General features: G+C 40.4%; 1 protein-coding gene across 11 annotated transcripts in view; it reads left to right on the top strand.

Moving 5' to 3' along the window:
- The window catches only part of NCOA1 (nuclear receptor coactivator 1), a 172,236-nt gene that overhangs the window by 135,459 nt on the left and 14,466 nt on the right, over positions 1–22,311 (top strand). For all 11 annotated transcript variants that reach the window (XR_004971916.1, XM_036335193.1, XM_036335187.1 and 8 more), the window contains 3 exons: positions 8,002–8,103; positions 10,079–10,481; positions 20,860–21,034. Coding sequence is in view for 10 of the 11 variants with exons in the window: in XM_036335193.1 (XP_036191086.1) it covers positions 8,002–8,103; positions 10,079–10,481; positions 20,860–21,034 (680 nt within the window). In the remaining variant the exon portion in view is untranslated. The remainder of the gene's footprint in view (positions 1–8,001; positions 8,104–10,078; positions 10,482–20,859; positions 21,035–22,311) is intronic.

The raw sequence follows: 22,311 nt of genomic DNA, 5'->3' as shown, positions 1-22,311 counted from the left end.
ATTAGGATGAACATCGTACAATTAATAAATCAATAAAGAGAAACACACTTAATTTATAGAGTATCGAGAAACACTTTATGATTATTGAAACAGAAAATGCAGTTTATGTTGTTTGAAGTTGGAGTGGTCTTATATTAGGAGTATGAGGAAAGAATAATTTGGGGGTGTTGGGTGCTGTGGGTGAGTTAAATCTCTCTCATGACAGGCAATGAGTAGGTATAGTGGCATACATGTTTAAGTCTGTATAAACAGCAGGTATAGAGAGAATCATCAGGAGCCAAAAAAGCAAATGGTTAAAAGTATTATCTCTGAGAAGTGGGACTGGGGCTGTAGATTTCTCTTTCTTCATATTAATCCTTCTGTATTTTTTAAACCATATGTGTATATTGTTTCAGATTATTTTTTTAAGTATTTAATGTTATTTCCTGGAGCCTTACTAATTCAGGAAGGAAGAAAAAGGAGATAAATTGGAAAGTCAGTATGATATAATGGTGGTAAAAGTAAGCTCTAGTTTCAAATCCTAGTGCTAACCTTAACTTAGGTGGTTCAACAATCAATTTATTTACCCTTTTAAAGCTTCTGGGTCCTCATTTATAAAAAGAGTCTAATAACTAATTCCTTTACCTCATAGGTGGTTGTGTGCATTAAATGAGATAATGCATGTAAAGCTCTTAGCACAATACTTGGCATCTTATAGCATTTAATAAATGCTAGCTATTACTATAAAATTATATTCAATAAATATAATAGATACTATAATGTAGTTTCATTTCACTTAAAAAGATGATGAAAGGGAGAAAGAGAAAGGGAGAGATGAGATAGGGAAAAAATTTTAATGGTAGAATAACAAAGAAAGGAATAACTGTAAATCTTGGGGTGGAATAAAGGATTCAAAGAGGAATTAAGGAGAGAGAAGGAAGAAAAGAGAAAGAAAAGGAATAGTAATATATTCTGAGAATAAGTTAAAGATAAGCTGCTTCTTGTTATAACTTGTTGTTCATCGTAAGATTGCATAAGAACAGGAAATAATTAATAGTTCCTCTGTATTTAATCTTTCATATAACATATTTAAGGGGACTAGTGATAGGTACCGTGAGGAAGATAAAGAAAAAATGATACAGGCAACTTTGAGAACTTAATAGTCAGCTTAGGGTATTTAACAGATAAATACTCAAAAGTTAACAGCAGTAAGTGACTAAGTGCTAAACCAAAAAAGGAGAGGAAAGTGTAGGTATGCTGATTTCCTCATTGCACAGAGTAGCGTTCAGTAAATACTGTCTACAGTTACAGGCTCAGTGAGCAAGACCATTTCAACAATCTAGGTCAGGTTCCTGAATAGATGAAATGATAATTCATACTTAGTTCAGAAGAAAAAATTGTTTTTGCTTTGATTTGCTCCTAAAGCAGCTGATAAGCAGAGTTAGTCATGCAACGAGTGTATCTGAAATAAGGACACAAATAAGTCAACATCGCTCCTCTGTGCTTCCTTTAAATATTATAGAAGCATGTCCAAAGTTTGGAGGTCTTGGTAGCCCAACAAAGTGAAATAAATGTCCATCAAGTTGGAGAAATACAGAATTTGGGGCACATTATGTTTTAAGCCTCCAGATATGTTACTACACAAAAATAACATATAACTGCCATGTAAAACAATAACTCTGCTCCCTAATGAGCCACTATATCCAGACCTATTCTTTGGGTTCAGGGCTATCAGTTCTTCTGTCCAGTAGTGGTACTCAGTCCATAGTGGCTCTTCACTGCAGAGTCTTCTATGTGTGAGGGAGGTCTGGCCAAGGCTTATCTCAGCAATAAAGAAAAAGGAAAGCTCAACTCAAAGTAGTAAAACAAAAAAAATTTTTTTTACTCAGATATTAAGATGATTCAAAATAGAGACATGTCCAGGTGTGGTTAGTTCAGAGACAAGGATGTTATCAAGGACCCAGGTTCTTTTCGTCTTTTTACCCTGTAATCCTTGGCAACTAGAAGAATGGCTGCCATGGTTACAAATATCACATGCAAACAAAACTATCCAGCAGGGGAAAACAAGACTATCTTTTTCCTATGCATCGTGCTTTAAAAGCCATGAAACTTTCAGAAGGCTCTTGTGCCTTCTTCCCCACTTCCACCCCCCACTCCCAAAAAAGGGAAAACAAGAAAAAGACTTCACATGTTTGGCTAACCAGAACTGAATCACTTGTGCACCCTTAACCAATCGCTGGCAAAGATTGACTTAGAGTACTCATGGAGATGTGTGATTTGGGATAATTAGCTGAATTAAAATCCTATTCTGTCATCAAAGAAGAAGAGGAGAGTAAATGGCTGTGTTGGCATTAATAGTACCTGATAAAATCAAGAAATTAGGTTTAAATATATTATTTTAAATTATACAGGTAAATTCACAGTCGGGATCAAATTGGTGAACTAAAGTGAAACATCTAACTTCTGCCTTAAATTCCATTAAATGACAGGTTGTATATTTTAAGTGAATAAATTCATATCAGTATAGAAAAAAAAGAATACCATCAACCTACTAAGAATTTTGAAATATAGAAAGCAAACATAAGAAACAAAATTATCATATACAAGTAATACAATTGCTTGCATAGAAAATCCAAGAGAACCTACAGGGAACTTAGATCTAATAGAGAAGTTCAGCGAAGTTTCTAGATAAAAGAATAAGAAATAAAAATTAATGACAATCCTTTTTATTAGCAACAAGCAATTAGAAAATATAATTTCAACATATATCACAATATGCAAAAATAAATCATAATTAAAAGTCAAAAAGAAGATAGAAGTAAAATATATTTGTTGATTTAAAGGCTGTTGTAAAGATGACAATCTTTCTGAAGTTAACCTATAGATTCAGTGGAATTCTGATTAAAATATCAACACAGAATTTGACAAATAGATGCAAAACTTATTTTAGAAGAATGAATGCAACCTTAAAGAAGAATGAGGATGAACTTGCCCTACCAGATATCAAGATTTAAAACCAAGTTTTAAAAATTAAAACATTGTAGAACTGCCATAGGGATAGACAGTTCTACTAATCTATCTATATATATAAAAGCCTAAGTAACCATTATTACAGAACGACTGGTCAACCGTTCGCTATGACACACACTGACCATCAGGGGGCAGACACTCAACACAGGAGCTGCCCCCTAGTGGTCAATGCGCTCCTACAGCTGGAGCGCCGCTCAGCCAGAAGTTGGACTCACACCAGGCTCACTGCTGGCGAGCACAGCTGCGGTGGCAGGAGCCTCTCCCACTAAGCGGTGGTGGCAGCAGGCACAGTGGGGCCAGGATGAGCAGCAGCGGAACTGTGCCTGGCCCCGGCTGGGGCTCCTCCCCAACCGCCTGCTGACCCCTGAGGGGTCCCGGATTGCAAGAGGGCACAGGCCAGGCTGAGGGACCCCATCTGTGCATGAATCCGTGTACCAGGCCTCTAGTTGGAATATAATAGAGAGCCCAGAGACAGACCAGACATATATAGGAACTTTATAAGTGACACAGGTGGCAGTCAGTGGGGAAAGGATGGCCTGTAAAATAAATGCTGGTACATTTGGCTGTCCATGGTGGGGGAGTCAAATTAGATCCTTATCTCATACCATACACAAAAAATAAATTCTAGATGTTTTAATGGCCTAAATGTGAGTATGAGAAAATCTCTATGGCCCCTTATAAAAAGGACATAAAGGAAAAGGTTGATGTTTGCATTAAAATGTAAAACCTATAAGTAAACAGACACCATAAACAAGATTGGGGAAGTTATTTCAGGGAAGATATTTGCAACCTCATAACAGACAAAGGATTAGTATCTAGAATATATCAGATTCATAACAATATTTTTAACACACTTATCTCACTTGATTGATATCATGTTTACTTGTTGGTCATGTCCTCTTCTTCCTTCTTCCCTCTTGCCAAACACAGGAGATGTAAGCTTCTAATAGTCAGGAAGGGAACACAGTGCCTAATGATTTGAGAAGAAAAAGAAAGGGACATACTCAGATCTACATTATAGTTTATTTTTAATAGATCTTTAGATCATTTTAAAAAATATGATTTCCTGACCTTAAGTATATCTCATTGACTAGAATATGGCACACAAGGAGTAAAAAGATTCTAATATTTTAAATTTGATTATACAGTTAAGAATAATTTCCAGTTGGCGGACAGGAAGAGGAAGAACAACCACCCTAGGAAGCTAACATAAATGCATTGGCTGAGACTTAAATGGTAAAAATAAAGAAGGAACTAGTGATTAAGAAGAAATGCAAAGTTAAAGCCTTTAGGTGTAGTGTCTGCTTACATCTCAAATAAGCAAAGAGTCAAGGAATATATCCATAATACCTATAAGAACTTGTAAAGTTCTATTTTTGGAAAAAGGATGACAGCAGAAATGGGTAGGTCTGCTGCTTATAGAAAATAGTATAACACTGGCTAACAAAGATACAATTGTTCTATTCCAGTTTTGCTTTCTTCTTCTCCAGCAAAGGCCATAGTCTTCATACTATTAAAAAAAAGGAGAAAAATATGAAGAGGGAGTAACAGTCCAGACAGATAAAGAAATACGATATCCTTAGGCAAGTCCAGATATGTTGTTAGGGTCCTCAAGAAGGGTATGGATCTGGTGTAAGAACCACTATTGATAATCTTTTATATATTACTAGAGGCCCGGTGCATGCATTCGTGCACTGGTGGGGTTCCTCAGCCTGGCCTGTGCCCTCTCTCAATCCGGGCGGGACCCCTCAGAGGATGTCTGACTGCTGGTTTCGGCCCGTTCCCCACAGGCCAGGCCAGCAGTCCGACATCCCCCGAGGGATGTAGTAGTGCACAAAGCAACAGGTAGCTGGGGAGGAGCCCGAGCCATGCCACTCCCATTCATCCTGGTCCTGCTGCATCTGCTGTTGCTCGGTAGCACTGCCATGGAGACAGGAGAGGCTCGTGCTACCGCAGCTGCACTCACCAGCCATGAGCCCCACGTCTGGAACCTGTGGGTCAGCTGAGCAGTAACCCCACTGTGGGAGTGCACTGACCACCAGGGGGCAGCTCCTGTGTTGAGCGTCTGCCCCCTGGTGGTCAGTGCACATCATAGCAACCGGTCGTTTGGTCATTCAGTCGCTTAGGCTTTTATATATATAGATAGACTAGAGGGCCAGTACATGAAATTCGTGCATGGGTAGGGTCCCTAGTGGCTGCTGGCTGCCGGCTGGGGCCTCCCTTCTCCTGGCTGCCTGTTGCTGCCACTGGCCAGGGCCTCCCTCTGGCTGCCTGCCGCTGGCCAGGGCCTCCCTTCCCGCGGTTGGCTGGCCGGCCCCGCTCCATGTTTGAACTCCTGGTCAAACTCCTGGTCAAGGGGACAATTTGCCTATTAGGCTTTTATTATAGAGATGGAGAATAGAAGAAATCAGAAAATAGAACTAAGGTCAAAGAGCAGAAACTACAGAGAAGCAGATTTCACCTCCAGATTTCTGGCAAAAACTGCCTGATAAAAGAATAAGTTTCTTTAATAAAATAAGCTTCTTGGGGAGGCACTTGAGATCTTAGTCCCCAGCATATATCCTCAGTTTGGCTCAAATAAACTTACTTAAAAAACAAAACAAAAACTCATTGGCTTGTAAGAATTTATGCAGTGACTGCATAAATTCTCACCCTTGGCACTACTAACATTTTGGTGATTCCTGTTAGTGGGGGAGGGGGAATCCTCATGCAATGAAGGATGTTCAGCAGCCTCCCTGGCCTCTACCTACCAGATGCTAGTAGAAACCCCTCCCCAAGTTGTGACAACCAAAAATGTCTTCACGCATTACCAGATGTCCCTTGTGGGGCAGAATCACCCCTGATTGAGAACCTCTGGGCCAGATAATCATCTTTTAAGTTACTATAGAAGGACTTCTTGCTAAGGCATTGAAAAAATCCATTCAGGCAGACAAAAAGGCAGCTATCCTGTGCTGTGTGTGTGTGTATGTGCACACATGTGCATGTTTGTATGTGTTTTATATGCATAGGCTGGGTTTGTATCCTCCCACACGAGCCCCACATTTCCTTTTGTAATGCAACAAGCCTTTTTACCTGCCCTTTATAGGCTTTTGAATTTGTGTCCCTCGCTTTAAGGACTACCAGCCTCTTTCATGCCCCAAACTCGAAAAGTTAAGATTTTCAAAGCGTTAAAGGAGATGGTGAATCTTTTGGGAAGACTTCCTTGAAGAAGTGGAGCTTAATCTGCTTGCTGGAAAATGGGTAGCATTTTAGTAATCAGAGAGAAGAAATAGGTCAGAGTAAGACAGTTGTACACACAGTCAAGGGAAGGGAAAAATGAACAAGAACTCTTTTTTATGGGCAGAAATCAATCAATTTTTCTTTAACAGAAAGTGCTTATAGATTGCTGCTATTTAGAATAATTCCTTCTACTAAAAATAGCCTATTTCTTTTCTAAGGTTATTTTTTCATTTTTACTACTTCTCAGTCATCTTTCCTCCATCCCCACCCATTTCATTGTCACCATGTCTCACAATTGAAAGGATATATAAAGCTATAAGTTTGGAATCCCAGCTCCCACTCCACCAGCAGTTTTTCTTCTCTGCATCACTAAGTATTAATGTATTTTCACCTGTCCTCATTGCCTTCTCTGTTTTCTTATACTTGCTCTTCTTTCTGCCTAAAGTTAACCTTTTGAAGCTCCCATTGAGCTCACTCAGGCGCTTGGTCCCTGCCTTCATGTCCTACACTAGTTATTGGTCTGTCTGCATTGCTGTAGATGTCTATATATGCATCGCCGTACTTGATCTTTAAGCTATAGATCAAAGGTGGGGAACCTCCAGCCCGTGGGCCGTACAAGGCCCACAAAATTACTTGGTCTGATCCTGCCAAGGCATTAGCAGTGAGTTGATTACATGTCTGACCAAATATAGCAGGCTGTTTTAAGTTGATAATTTTGTATGGCCAACGAATGATGTTATAAACATCCAGATGGCCTTTGGCAGAAAAAAAAGTTCCCCACCCCTGCTATAGATTGTTTATAAGGAGGTACAACCCCCAAGGATGCTTGTTTTGTTACCTGATAAAGTTGAGGCATGTCTGTGACCTGGAACCCTAAGCCTGATATAGATAGCATCTTCCAAACTAGCGTTCCATAGGAGATTGTTCTAGGAGATACTGTTAATGGCTATATGTCAGAAAAAAAGGTTTGTGATAAATAAGTTGCATAGCCTATCCCCTTCTTAAAGAATGTACCCATAGAATTACTGCAGTAAAGAACTCTGTTTCACCTTGTGTAACCCATCATTCCCAGTACTTAATACAGCACAACATGCTGTTTTCCTGGCACATCTATTAATATCCTGCAGAACAATGTTCTTTTAGAACACCAATTTGGGAACTGCTGGTCTAAAGTAATTACTTCTTGCAGTTAAATAAATAGTTCATTTTCTCAGACCATTTGTTTCTTACATAATTCTCTTCAGCTAATGAAATCATGTTGGATTTTCCCCAGATATGTACCCATTAGACAGGCACCCTCCAAGTGAGAATTACCTCAACTTTTCCATTTATCTTCCAGACCTTTGTAGAATGTGCCCAATTGTATACTTACATTTTTACTCACAATAATTTTATGACCTAGAGCTTTTCTCTCCATTATTACACTTACCTGAAATAACTAAGTATTAACGTGTTTTTTCAAAGTGCAATAAATGCCTTTGTGTGTGTATTTTAGTGGTAGAGCATTTATGGCAGAACATTTGAAAGTATAATACACACACCTGTACCTATGTGCATGTGTGTATTCTATTTTTAAATGCTCTGCCATATTTAGTGTAGGTGGGAACTATGTTAGGAATTATCAGCCTTTTGGCAGATAAACATGGAGAATATCTTACTGAACGTGCAACAGTAAAACTTGTTAGTAATCAATAAAATGTTTGTGTTACCTTTAAGGGCTATGCTATATTTTAATGTAGAAATACGATATCTCATTTTTTCCATTTTTTCTAGTTGATACACCAAAATCGGCAAGCTATTTTGAACCAGTTTGCAGCAAATGCTCCAGTTGGCATCAATATGAGATCAGGCATGCAGCAGCAAATTACACCTCAGGTAATGTGAGCAAACCAAACACTGTTAGTACTTTTCTAATCCAAGCCGTGTTTCCTAAAGTGTTGACTTGAGTGTCTTTGAAATGGTCTGTGAGCTGATCTTTTAATGATGTTTATAAGTGTAGCTCTCTTCTAGAATGAATTTATAATGAATCTGTGATATCCCTTACTGATATTTGATCAAAAGCTGAGGGTTCTTTGTTTTGTTTATTGTTATTGTTGTCACTGCTATTAGATACCAGTGGACTAAGTAGAAAACTCTTACTGCTGTTCTGAATAGTGCTAGTAATAAGAAGCCTCGGCTATGAGACTGTATGAATGGTACCTGAAACCCGATCCAAACTGTGTCACATTGCTGAGTTATCTTAACTCTCTTGTGTTCTCAGGTCCGTCTGAGCATCAGCATTTTCTATTTTTTATTTATTTGAATGACCCTTGTACATGAACACAGAGCCACTGGAACTTTAAACATAAAAAGAACTAGATAGCCTTCTAAGTGTTAACTAGATCTTAACTTCCACACATAGTTTATTATTTTTGCTTCAACCACTTTTTTGTTTCCTTAACCAAATTGACACAAACATTTGGGAGATGAAGGACTCTAAGATGATTCAAACAAAATTCTTCTTTTCTCCATAAAATGGACCTAGATGGATTTGGGGCAAATACAGAAAGCCAACACTAACCAAAAGGATAAATACTGAGAGAAACTGCTGGTAAGCAGCAGATGTTGGCATCTTTATGGATCCAGATTTGGGTTTCTATGTCTTATAAATCTTGGGGTTAGTTCATGTAAGGGTAATTAGGTTGTAAGGAAACAAGACCCTATTATGGAATTAATTAACATAAAGATGATTTCTACCAGAATGTCATATGTCACAGTTTGTTCTAGATTGGACTATATGTAATTGACAAGTTTAATTTTAATGGAGCCATATGCTTTAATCAGATCCTCAATCTGAATTGATATTTTCTGAGGAAGGCTTTATTGACATGCCATATTGCTTTGCAAATTAGACCAAAAAGTGATTTCAACCTAATGTTACCACTTCTTTCTTCATTCATTATATCATAGCTATTTAAAACACTCTAATACCTAGAGTAGTCTTATACTGCAACAATGACATAAAGTAGCTGGTTCCATTTATTTCTGTTTATTATCTTATTTCTAATTATTTTCCTTTTAAATGATAATTTATTAGTCATTGGATCCTGGGTTTCTGATTTTTTCTTCTTTTACTAGTAATGGTATTTGTAAGTTTTTTTAACTATAAAGATAATATATGTTCATTATAAATAATTTGGAAAATACTGAAAAGTATATAGAAAAATTTAAATCACCTATAATCACATTTTATTCATTTAAGTAAAGTGGAATAAATTATTTCCATGAGAAAAAGGGGAAACTGTAATTTTTTTGAAATAGAAAAGTAGAAATCTCCTAACAACCTAATGTCAGATAAGATGGAAGTCGTTAGAAAAGGTAAAGATACAAATTATGAACAACAAATACACATCTATCAACAAGTGAATCTAAAAATCAAGTGAATAAATAATCTGATGAACAGAAAGAAAAAAAAAAGATGGAAGTCGTTAGCACATTTCTTTCTCTCCTCTTTGGTTTTAATGTTTCTTTTAACCATTTTTTATGACTTATAATACTAATCAATGCGTATTTTCTTTGACTTTTCTCAGTTCTGTGTGACTTTTTGAGAATTTGCATTTAACCACTTTAACAGTCAGTAATAGTGTTTTAGCATTTCTCACCTACCTTTAATCTATAAAACTTACTTAATTGTTTTTCTCTCCTGTGATTATTAGAGTTTTTGTTCCCTTTCAGTTTTATTTTCCTCTGTATACTGATAATTGCTACATATTTTGTTGCCCCAAGCTACTAGACTTTATCTTGTAAGCTTTCCAAGATAGGTAGAGGTTATAATTATTATAATAAGTGAAGAATTTTTCCTCCTTTGCAGCCACCCCTGAATGCCCAAATGTTGGCTCAGCGCCAGCGGGAGTTGTACAGCCAGCAGCACCGACAGAGGCAGCTAATACAGCAGCAAAGAGCCATGCTCATGAGGCAACAAAGCTTTGGGAACAACCTCCCTCCCTCATCTGGACTGCCAGTTCAAATGGGGAACCCCCGTCTTCCTCAGGGTGCTCCGCAGCAATTCCCCTACCCACCAAACTATGGTACAAATCCAGGAACCCCACCCGCTTCTACCAGCCCGTTTTCACAACTGGCAGTAAATCCTGAGGCAGCCTTGGCCAACCGCAGCAGCATGGTGAACAGAGGCATGGCCGGGAACATGGGAGGACAGTTTGGCACTGGAGTCAATCCTCAGATGCAGCAGAATGTCTTCCAGTATCCAGGATCAGGTATGAGGACCCCAACCAACATTGTTGCTTTCATAAGTACTGCACGCAGGTCTCTTTCTATGTGTTTCAGTTTGGTGACATGGAAGCAGTGTGCTAAAGGAGAGAGACACATGGGGGTCAGGAGGTCCACGCTCCAGACTCACCTTTTGCCAGTAAATGCTTGAATGATTTGAGGCTTGTATCTCTTTTTGATAGCTAAGATTATTAAATTAGAAGATCCATGAAGATGTGTCTACAAAGCACATTCTCTTATTTTCTTATGCCCTCTGATGGGTCCCTATAAGAATCTAATGAAGGCCTTTTTTAGACAATGGACTTAAGTTCATTAACTCAAAATTTGGATACAGTTTCTTTAATTACGTTGAAAATTCTGATAGTCTACATAAGGATAAATCATTTTCACAAAGTATCTCAAAAGTCTCATTGGTGTCACCACTCTTAGCTGCTTAGTTTGCAAGCTAGTCCTGCAATATTAGGCAACTCTGGCTTCCAAAAGGACTTTTCTTTTTGGATCTTTCATTTGCACAGTCTGTCCCTCATTCTCTTTGTCCTAGGTGATGGTATCTTGTTTTACTTCTATCACCTTGACGTTCTGATAGGTAGTGGCAAAAAAAACACATTTGATTGATCCACCATGTTTAATCAGCCGTTAATGCAAAATTAATGGCAAACTTCTGAAAAAAATTGAAATAAATTCCTTGATATTATAAGTGAAAGAAAAAGTAAATTTTAAGTCTGCTTAAACATGAATATCAATGAGAAGGTGGCTGTTTGACTTGAGTAAAATAGTGAAGTCATATAGAGATTTTTGACATGGCAGTATACTTATCAACTTTGACAGCCAAATTAATTTAGACTTTTCTTTCTTACAGCAACAAATGCTAAAATCCTTTGACTATTAATTAAGTGTCTAGGGAGACTTGTATCAGAGAGTGCCAGAATTCTCTAATACATTTTAATCAAAATTATGCACATCAGTTCCCTTGTCCTCAAGGCAATGAAGTCATCTTTGGCTGGTTTGTTTCTCTGACACTATCTGTGTGGGCAGCAAAAGGATTATAAATCCATAGTGTCATTTTAAGATGTTCTGAACAGGAATGGCCTTCAAAAGAGTTTTATTTCTCATGATTTCTGTATGCAAAAAAATTGAAAAGCCTTTTTCACTTTACTTTAGCTTGCAGAGGGACTTCCTCCAACATTAGAAGACTTGTATAGTTACCTATTTACCCACTCCTCTTCTAAAATGGCAACCTAGCCAAAACAGCAAATAGATGCTTGGCCTTCATGATATTGATTGCAGAGCTGTAAACCAAAAGATTTATCTCATTTGTTTGGAGGGGGGACTAACTACCAGTAAGCCAAACATTAATAAATTCCCCCAAGGATTTTATTTCTCTTATAAAAATGGTACTTCTGCCATTTTCAGACATGCTCTTTGATACCTCTTCTCTGGAAAGCTAATGAAGGAGAACTGTTTCAAAGCCACCTGGAAGGCAGTGCTTCACAGCCCCAGTTCCGATGAAGTTAACAAGATTTCTTTCAGGGTTGTGGGTCTAGTTATTGATCTCTTGAATGTCAATATATAGGACACAGTGATTGAAGTAATGAGTTGGTGGACCTTTGTTCTTTATCAGGCAGTATAACCGAATGTGTTGCCATCCACCATTGATGCTGTATCTAGTACCCGGATTTTTCTCCCAGCCCACCTTTTGACTGACCAAAAAATACTTTTCACAAAGTAAGAATCTTACTTTGATAAAGCCAGCAGTCATACTCCAAACAAAACCCAGAAGCTAGGTACAATAGAGTAGAAGTTTCATCCAGTTGCAGACTGAAATGAAATGGCAGAACTTTCAATTCTTCCATAAACTGCTTTAAAATAATAGGAGAAAGTTGCTTGTTTTTCTGGATAACATAAGAACACCTAACGATAAAATGTTTGTAATTTCTTCCACTGTTCTAAGGTGAAAGTTTGCCTCCAGTATGGTCAGCAGCCTGGTATAAGGCTTCAAGACCAGGCCTTGTATTAGTACAAGTTCTGGAAAAGTTCCAACCATTTCAAAGCAAGTCTTCTCAGCGGGTGGGGGGAAGGGGGGGCATCATATCCTATCTAATAAAAGAGAAACATGGTAATTAGCATACATCCGCTACCCTTCCCATTGGCTAATCAGGGTGATATGCAAATTAACTGCCAGCCAAGATGGCGGCCAGCAGCCAGGCAGCTTGAAACTAACATGAGGCTTGCTTGCTTCAGTGACGGAGGAAACCAACGTTCCCCGCCTGCCTTGCCGGCCTCTGAGCTTGCAGTTTGAAACATAGTTACAAATATAGAAGCTAAACAAAACCCCAGAAACCTGCTTTCAGCGAGCCGGGATCTCAGAGGTGGAGTTGATACAGTGTTTCGATTATAGAACACAAACAAACCAGATACCTGCTTTCAGCAACAGAGGCCTCAGAGCTGGAGTCAGAGCTAAAGCTGGCCCAGAATAAAAAAAAAAGAAAGAAAAAAAGGAGCAGTTGGGAGCTTCAGTCACCCGCCAGCCTGAAAACAGCCCTCAGCCCCTCACCCAGACTGGCCAGGCACCCCAGTGGGGACCCCCACCCTGATCCAGGACACCCTTCAGGGCAAACCAGCCAGCCCCCAACAATGCACCAGGCCTCTATCCTATATAGCAAAAGGGTAATATCCCTCCCAGCACCAGGATCAGCAGAGCCGCGAGGCCTCCTGGCACCGGGATCAGCATGACAGGGGGCAGCGCCCAAACTCCCTGATCGCCCTGTGGCTCTGTGTGTGACAGGGGGCGGGGCTACAACCTCCCTATCAGCCCTGCTCTGTTCCTGACAGGGGAAGGCGCCCCAACCCCCTGATCAGCCCTGCTGTGTGCCTGTTAGGGGGGAGCTCCCCAACCCCCTGATCGCCCTGCGGCTCTGTGTGTGACAGGGTGCGGCACCCCAACCCCCTCCCCCCACAGGCCCTGCTCTGTGTGTGACGGGGTAGAGCCATAACCTCCCCATTGGCCCTGCCCTGAGTGTGAGAGTGGCGGCGCCCCAACCCCCTGATCGGCCCTGCTCTGTGGGTGATAGAGGGCGGCGCCCCAACCCCCCCCCCCCCACAGGCCCTGCTCTGTGGGTGATAGAGAGCGGCGCCCCAACCCCCTGATCCGCCCTGCTCTGTGTGTGACAGGGGGCGGTGACCCAACTCCCCTATCGGCCCTACTCTGTGACGAGGGGGGAGCTCCCCAACCCCCTGATTGACCCTGCTCTGTGCGTGACAAGGTACGGAGCCCCATCCCCCTGATGGGCCCTGCTCTGTGCGTGACAGGGGGCAGCGCCCCAACCCGCTAATTGGCCCTGCTCTGTGCGTGACAGGGGGTGGCGCCACAACCTCCCCATCAACCCTGCCTTGAGTGTGACAAGGGGCGGTGCCCCAACCCCCCAATCGGCCCTACCCTGAGCATGACTGAGGGTGACATCACAACCTCCCAATCCGCCCTGCTCTGTGCATGACAGGGGCCGGCGCCCCAACTCCCCAATCGACCCTGCTCTGAGCCCGACCAGGGGCTGCACCTAGGGATTGGGCCTGCCCTCTGCCACCCGGGAGCAGGCCTAAGCCAGCAGGTCGTTATCTCCCGAGGGGTCCCAGACTGCAAGAGGGCACAGGCCGGGCTGAGGGACCCCTCTCTCCCTCCCGAGTGCCCAAATTTTTGTGCACCGGGCCTCTAGTGTTTTTATAAAGTTTTATTGGAATACAGCCATGCTCATATAGTTTACATTTTAACTACAGCTGGTTTCACAAAGCAGAATTGTATAGTTGTTTCAGAAACCTTATTGCCTGCAAAATAAAAATATTTAATATCTGGCCCTTTGCAGAAAAAGTTTGCCGATCTCTGTTCATTGATGATGGTAAAGCCAAAAGATAAATACATTAACTTTGCTTTAGTCCTTTGCTTTGGCATCTTTCAGCTTAACATAGGCCCAACCAAGTAACTGAAGGACATGTAGACAACAGTAATGGCAGAGTATGCTTCCTGTTATTTCTGGAAACAAATTTTTTTAGACTATTATGCTAAGAAGATGAGTGCACTAGAACAGAATTAGACTTTAAAAGTTTGTATCATGCTAAGGCAATATTCTAAGTAAATATGAAGGATTTTAAAAAAACGTTGTACCCACTTCATGAATTCCTTGAAGCCCATCTGAGCTCCCTTCTGTGAACTACACAGTGAACGTGCTCCTCTCCCCACTCCTCCCAGTGATCTCATCAGCTCCTGTGGCTTCAGTGACCTCTTCGTGCTGATGACTGTTCTCTATCTCTAAACCAGATCGCAGCTCTGTGTAAAGCTGCCTACTGGACAAACATACTTCAATTTTCCACCAACACCCCACACTCAACGTGTCCAAAGTTAGACTTACCAACTCCACTTCCCCTTCCCTCCACATCTCAGTGTCCCAGCTCTAACAAACGTCTCAAGCTCCAAGAAAGAGGACATACCTTGCTCTCTTTTTCTTCCAGGCTTATGTACATCTTGTACCCTGTCTAAAATACCCCTCCCTTACTGTCTCATTCTGTTCCTTTCTTCTCTTAGAGGGGTCTCCTCTGGAAGCCTTCCCTGACACACCCAATCATAAGCACTCACCACCCTGTCTTCCAGCCATTCGTTAACCTAGCTGCCTTTCTTTTAAAACAGCAAGTGCCTCGAGTGAGCAAAGTGTGATATTTTAATATCTGTTTCTCAAGTACTTAGCATAGAGGTTGGGGTGGGTCTGGGAGTAGATGCTTAATGAATCTTCGAAGAAATTAATGAACAGAAGGATATATCTTAATTCTAGTTGCTGCCGCCAAATGGCTGTGATGCTGTTGATGGTCCAGCAGGGAGAATTAACATAGTCTAGGCAAAGATGGAATTGTAGACTTTAAACTAGATTGTCTGGTTCAAGGAATCCAAGGTCCAATGTAGAGGCCAAACTGGGACTAGAACTCTAACCACCTCTCCAACTCATGATTGACAGGCTGGTTCTTTCTACTAAAACTAGGTCATCTGATAAGAAAGCCATGGGCAGTTAAGATGTGAGATAAGGCCAGAAAAAATGTCAGAGAGCATGGTGATGTACTTGCAGTCTCTTATTTATTGTTTCCTTTCACCCCACAGAGTAATATCCAGAATGTCATAAGTATCTCTTCCCCTTCACATATATGGTTTTTCTGAAAGAAAGTATTTTATCATAAATACGGTTTAAAAAGCATTAGAACAGACAAGTGTATATTAAGGATCACAATCAAAACAGTTGAAATTTAAAATGGAGAATTAATGCAAAGCTAGTCAATATATATGGAGATGATTAACATGATAGGGGAGGGGAGAGAAACCCACCCTATAGAGTTATAAATAGAAAAAAAAATAACTTTCTCTATTCTAAGTCAGAATTATTTATCAGAGATTAAATTGCATGTGGAGGAGGCAAGCAAGGAAAAATATGTAACTTTATTTATATAATCTTTATGCAAAAAGGTAGATAAACATTTAGTAAAAGAAAACTCAATAAAAATTGTAGGTTGCTTTACTTTAATAGAAAATTTAAAAGTGTAGCCTATTAGAAAACAAGTGAATAAATTAACTATATCTCTGACCAGATTAACCAAAGAAAAAAAGAGAAAAAGGTCATTGTATTAACAATGACAGAATACAGACTATTATACAGGCATATACAATTATGTCTACAAAGAAACATTAAGAACATATAAGTATGCATATGATAAAATGATAGGGAAAGAAGCAAAAAATTTATCCAAGATTTATATATATATATATATATATATATATATATATATATATATATGTATATTATTGATTTTTTACAGAGAGGAAGGGAGAGAGATAGAGAGTTAGAAACATCAATGAGAGAGAAACATCGATCAGCTGCCTCCTGCACATCTCCCACTGGGGATGTGCCCGCAACCCAGGTACATGCCCTTGACCGGAATCGAACCTGGGACCCTTCAGTCCGCAGGCCGACGCTCTATCTGCTGAGCCAAACCGGTTTTGGCTACCCAAGATTTTATGGAGGAAGATTTGAAGGGATTATACTAAATTATGGTAATCAGATTATAACATTTTTTTTTTCTGCCCCTGTATAACTTTCTCTACCTCAAAAGTATTTAACTCTGAAGTGTATTTGTCAGGGGGAAAAAAAAATACAATATGCTAACATAACAGAAAACATAAAAAGAAATCCATTTTTACTTTTTAAAACTGTTAATAGACTTTGACTTTTGGCCAACATGGGGTAACAAGGACTGGATTTATTCTCCTATTGAAACAAACAGAAAATCAAAGTATATGAAGCAAACAACAGTTCTCAAAGTTGTCCAGACTATGTGCAGAGAGAGGGACTCCACCAGCAATAAGTGGTATCCCTAAGTTGAGGCAATGGAGCTGGGCACAGTATAAGAGAAGGAGCCATGTAGAGAGAGAACTATAGGGGATAGTTCTCTAAGAGGATTTCACTTAGATCTTCAGCTGAATACGTGGCTGTGGGTGTGGGTGTATACATGTGTGTGTACATGCAAACCAAGGCCAGGGAAAACCACCTGAAAAGATTAAAGGGAACAGTCTTTGATGTTCACACAGAGCCAGTTCTTCTCACCAGCTAGAATAGAAAATTCATAATTCATGGGGTGTCAAGCAGAATACTCAGGAGGGTTTTGCCTCAGTAATGAGCAAAACTGAATGAACTGTGTCTGCTTTTGTTTCTTTAGGCACAACACCCAAAAGAATTAAACTGTTTTCATGTAACAATGACCCCGACAAATGTCAAAACTATTTAAAGGGATTTTAAAAATTGAGCAACTAAGAAGGTAAAATTCATCTTTTTTTAAAATTACCAGGCAAGCAAAGAACCAGGAAAATACAACCAATAATGAGGAGAAAAATTAGTCCATCAAAACCAACCCAGAAATTACACCGGTGATAGAATTAATAGGGATGTTAAGACAATTATAAATTCTACATTTATTCTGTATGTGCAAGAAGTTAGAGGAAAGATTGAACATGTTAAATAAAGGTATGGAAGATATTTTTAAAATCCTAAATCAGACTTCTGCAGATGAAAACGACAGTGTCTTTGATGAAAAGTATACTGGATAGGATAAGAAGCAGACTGGAAGTTACAAAAGAAAAAATTAGTGAACTTGAAGATACAGTAATAGAAACTAGAGAAAAAAAGTTTGAAAAGATAGTAATTCATTTCAAATTGATCTTATAATTCAATGCAATCCCTATCAAAAAAACAGCCCTAGCTGGTTTGACTCAGTGGATAGAGTGCCAGCCTGTGGACTGAAGGGTGCCAGGTTGGATTCCGGTGAAGGGCACATGCCCAGATTGCAGGCTTGATCCCCAGTAGAGGGCGTGCAGGAGGCAGCCAATCAATGATTCTCTCTCATCATTGATGTTTCTAACTCTCTTTCTCCTCACTTCCTCTCTGAAATCCATAAAAATATATTTGGAAAAGAAAAAAGCAACAAACCTGGCTGGGTGGCTCAGTTGATTGGAGCATTGTCCCATACACCAAAAAGTTGTGGGTTTGATTCCTGGTCAGGGCACATTCCTAGGTATTGGGGTTTGGTCCCCGGTTGGGTGCATATAGGAGGTAACTAGTGTTTCTCTCACATGGGTGTTTCTCTCCCTTCCTCTTTTTTTTAAAAAAATATTTTTATATATTTCAGAGAGGAAGGGAGAGGGAGAGAGAGATAGAAACATCAATGATGAGAGAGAAATTGATTGGCTACCTCCTGCACGCCCTCTACTGGGGATCAAGCCTGCAATCTGAGCATGTGCCCTTGACCAGAATCCAACTTGGTACCCGTCAGTTCGAAGGCTGACGCTCTATATCCACTGAGCCAAATCAGGTAGGGCTCCCTTCCTCTTTCTCTAAAATCAGTAAGCATATTCTCGGGTGAGGATTAAAAAACAAAAAACAACCATGCTTTTTGGAGAAACTGACAAACTTCTGAAATTTATATGGAAATGCAAAGGGATAGCCAAGACAATTTTGAAAAGGAAGGACAAAGTTGGATGACTAATAGTTTCAAAACTTTTCATAAAGTTATAACAGTCAAGACAATGTGGTATTGGTACAAGTATAGACATACAGATCACTGCAACAGAATGATTGACTTTAACGGTAAATTGATTTTCAATAGTTAAATCAATAAGCATCTTGAATAAAAAAGAACAAACTACTGATAACTGCTTCAGAATGATTAAACATCAGAAATAGTATGCTAAGTGAAAGAAGCCAGACATGGAGCACCTCAGATGATTACATTTTTATGTAACTATAGGCCTGGTGCATGAATTCATGCATGGGTGGGGTCCCTAGTCCTGGGCAGCGATTGAGGCCTATTGGGGGGCCGGCTGGCTGGCTGGAGGGACCCCTGGAGGTTGGCCAGCTGCCCCCCCATTGGGGCCTATCAGGGGCCGGCAGGCCAGGGGTAGGGACCGTGGACCATTGGCCATCCGGCCCCACCCTCGATTGGTGTGGGGAAGGGGCCGCAGGTGGTTGAGGGACCAATTGGGGCCTGGATGATGGTTGGCTGCCACAGTGCCCATCATAGCAACTGGTCATTCCAGTCATTCTGGTTGTTCTGCCGTTTAGGTTGCTGGGCTTTTATATATATAGATACCCAAAAAAGGGCAGATCTGTAGAGATAGAAAGGAGAGCAGTGGTTGCCTGAGGCTAGAGGTGGAAGCAGGATTGACTCTACATAGGCACAGCAAATATGGAGGTGATGAGAATGTGTAAACTGGATTGTGGTGATGTTTGCACAACTCATTAACTTTATTTAAATACATGAGTTGTGCAGTTCAATGGGTGAATTTGACACCATGTAGATTATATCTCAATAAAGTAAAGAAAAAAAAAACAGGGAAAGGAAAAAGAGCCCACAAAAATGACTGAGGAGGAATAGCCAACAAAACTCTCCTTTTTCATTTCACACGTGGGTTGTTCTTATCTTTGTTTTTCAACTTTTTATTATACAAGTAATCTGTCATGTATGTTCATATAGGTTTTTTACACTTAAAAGTTTATGTAAGCAAAATAGAACAAAAAAGTCACATGTAATCCTGGTACGCAAATCAGCATGTTAGAATGGAAAACATTCTTCCAAACTTATTTTATGTTTCTTTACCTGTCTCTCTTTTTTAAAAAAAATATATTTCTTTATTGATTTCAGAGAGAAAAGGAGAGGGAGAGAGAGATAGAAACATCAATGATGAGAGAGAATTACTGATCAGCTGCCTCCTGCACACCCCCTACTGGGTATTGAGCCCGCAACCCAGGCATGTGCCCTTGGCCGGAATCGAACCTGGGATCCTTCAGTCGCAGGCTGACGCTCTATCCACTGAGCCAAGCCGGCTGGGGCTACCTGTCTCTTTATACTGAAATTCCTTGCCTTATTTTTAAGAAACAAATGTTTACTCTACTGATTGCCGGGGTCCAACCCCAGCGGGTCCAGGGGTCCCCAAAGGTGTGGACGGAGTCGGCGAAGAAGGTACGACACGGAGACAGCGTTCAGCTGATCAGCAGCCTAGCCAGGATCTCCAGCCAAGTTCTGGTCTGGATCTCCAGCGAAGTTCTGCTTAGGATCTCCAGCCAGGTTCTGTGTCCATGTTGTCTTGCTAGGTTCTCCAGCCAGGTTCTGTCCAGGTTCTCCAGCCAGGTTCAGTAACCAGGTTCTAGTCAGGTTCTTTTGTCAATTTCTGTAGTCAGGTTCAGTCCAGGATCTTTTGCCATGTTCTCTCCCTAGGTTCTATCTCTAGGTTCTGAGGCTAGTTTCTGTCCAGGATCTTTTGCCATGTTCTCTCCAGCGAAGTTCTTCTGTCTCTAGAGAACGTTCTGTGTAGGTTCTGTGCCTAGGTTCTGTCTCTCTTGGTTCCGTATACTAAGTTCTGTGTCTTACTGTCTTATTACATCTGTATTTATACCAGTTGATTCAATCCTATCAATCTCTATTACAAAGGTTAGGGCGTTTCTTATCTCCATTCCAGGGAGTAAAGATTATGTAGCTTAAGCATGATTGCTCGTGGTTAAAGTGATTAATTACCCACCTGGCACTAGTTAAGAGGCTTTATTCCCTCCCTAACTTCAGGGGAAAATCCCTACCTGGGGAAACAACCTTTCTCAGAGACCTTGGTTAAAACACATAGTGCCAAGAAGGTGAGCAAACATATTAAGAACAGTATGCCATATATGCCAGGTCCCTTGAAACAGCAAGCATGGACCGGCTCCCGGCAACTGATTAGGCTATTTCTAAAGATCGTTGTAGGTTAATGAATTTATAATATATTCACATAAATTAATTTGTGTCAATTTGCAGGAATGGTTCCCCAAGGTGAGGCCAGCTTTGCTCCATCTCTGAGCCCTGGGAGCTCCATGGTGCCGATGCCAATCCCTCCTCCTCAGAGCTCTCTCCTCCAGCAAACTCCACCTGCTTCCGGGTACCAGTCACCAGACATGAAGGCCTGGCAGCAAGGAGCAATGGGAAACAACAAGTAAGGGGCAATTTTTATCTCCGACTGTCCCCAGTACTCTGCAGCACATAAGAACAGCCATTCCTTCGCAATCTAAATACATTATTATTGGCTACTGCAATTGGAAAATTCAAGGAACTGAATTTTATGTCATCAGCAAGAAAAATAATGATTTTTAAATCCTTTAAGTGATTCTTAGGTAAATTTATATGTTTACAGTAGAGAAAAGTGGTCTAACGGCCCCCAACCTTTTGTCCCACATCGCACAGCTAGGGAATATGATCAATTCCCATTTGGACAGACTTCCCAGGGACAGATGTAGAAATGGGAACTTATAAAAAAAAGCATCTCTTTATATAAATGCTTAAATATCTTAAAAATCTATAGCAAGAATGGCAAAATGTTAGAATTCAATAGAGCTGAATTCAGACAGGTTGCACTCTTCTCAGTATTTTTTAAAGATTTCATAGTAACAAAGGTTTCAAGGCTTCTGGGTCATTCTGCCTTACCCAACTTTTTGATTCTAGTACTCAGTGGCCTCATCTTACCCATTTTGCTTAGCATTATCTCACTAAAGTCATTTTCCTCCAAATCCTGGCTGCTGAACTTTTCACACATCATTTGAATTTTTTAAGGGTTTTAATTTGGTTGTGTCTTGGTTCTAATGACAGGGAAACCATTTGATCTGACAGCATAATAAGTAAGGCAGTTAAAGTTTAAAACTCAAAGACTATATTCTCTGAAAGTTCACTGAAAGGTGAGAGAGGAGATCTTCTTGTCAGAGAACTATGTAGCTCTCAGAGGACTGTGTAAAAACTGTAGCTCTCAATGGGGACTGTGTGTAAATTAGGTAGAAATGGAACTAACATGCAAGAAGAATTTAGTCTCCCAATGTGTTCTAATCCCAGCTTCCTAAACCCTCTTAAGATTTCATGGTCCATCACTATAGTTACTCCCTTACAGGCACTCAGCTTGCTTGTCCAGCTTTCTCCCTTTCACACTGTGCCTAGCAAAGTGCTCCTAATGAAATCCAGCTTCAGCTCTTGCTCCATGTCTACGCTTACGCACTTAATGTGGCTGGAAGCAACACAGTCATGCTGACAGGTCTGTTCCCCCTTGACAGTTAAATTTGTTAAAAGACTATACTCTGTCACTTCCTCTCCTCTCATTCCCTGTTGAACCAATCAGACTGTTCATCCCTACCACTCCACCAAAAGTATTCTTGTCAAGGTCACTAATGTATTCTACGATGCCGGATGCACTCAGTGGTCATGGTAGCACTTAACAATGTCGAGCAT

The sequence above is a fragment of the Myotis myotis genome, unplaced genomic scaffold (assembly GCF_014108235.1).
Source record: "Myotis myotis isolate mMyoMyo1 unplaced genomic scaffold, mMyoMyo1.p scaffold_m19_p_14, whole genome shotgun sequence".
Classification (NCBI taxonomy): domain Eukaryota; kingdom Metazoa; phylum Chordata; class Mammalia; order Chiroptera; family Vespertilionidae; genus Myotis; species Myotis myotis.
This window is presented reverse-complemented; position numbering and strand designations above follow the sequence as displayed.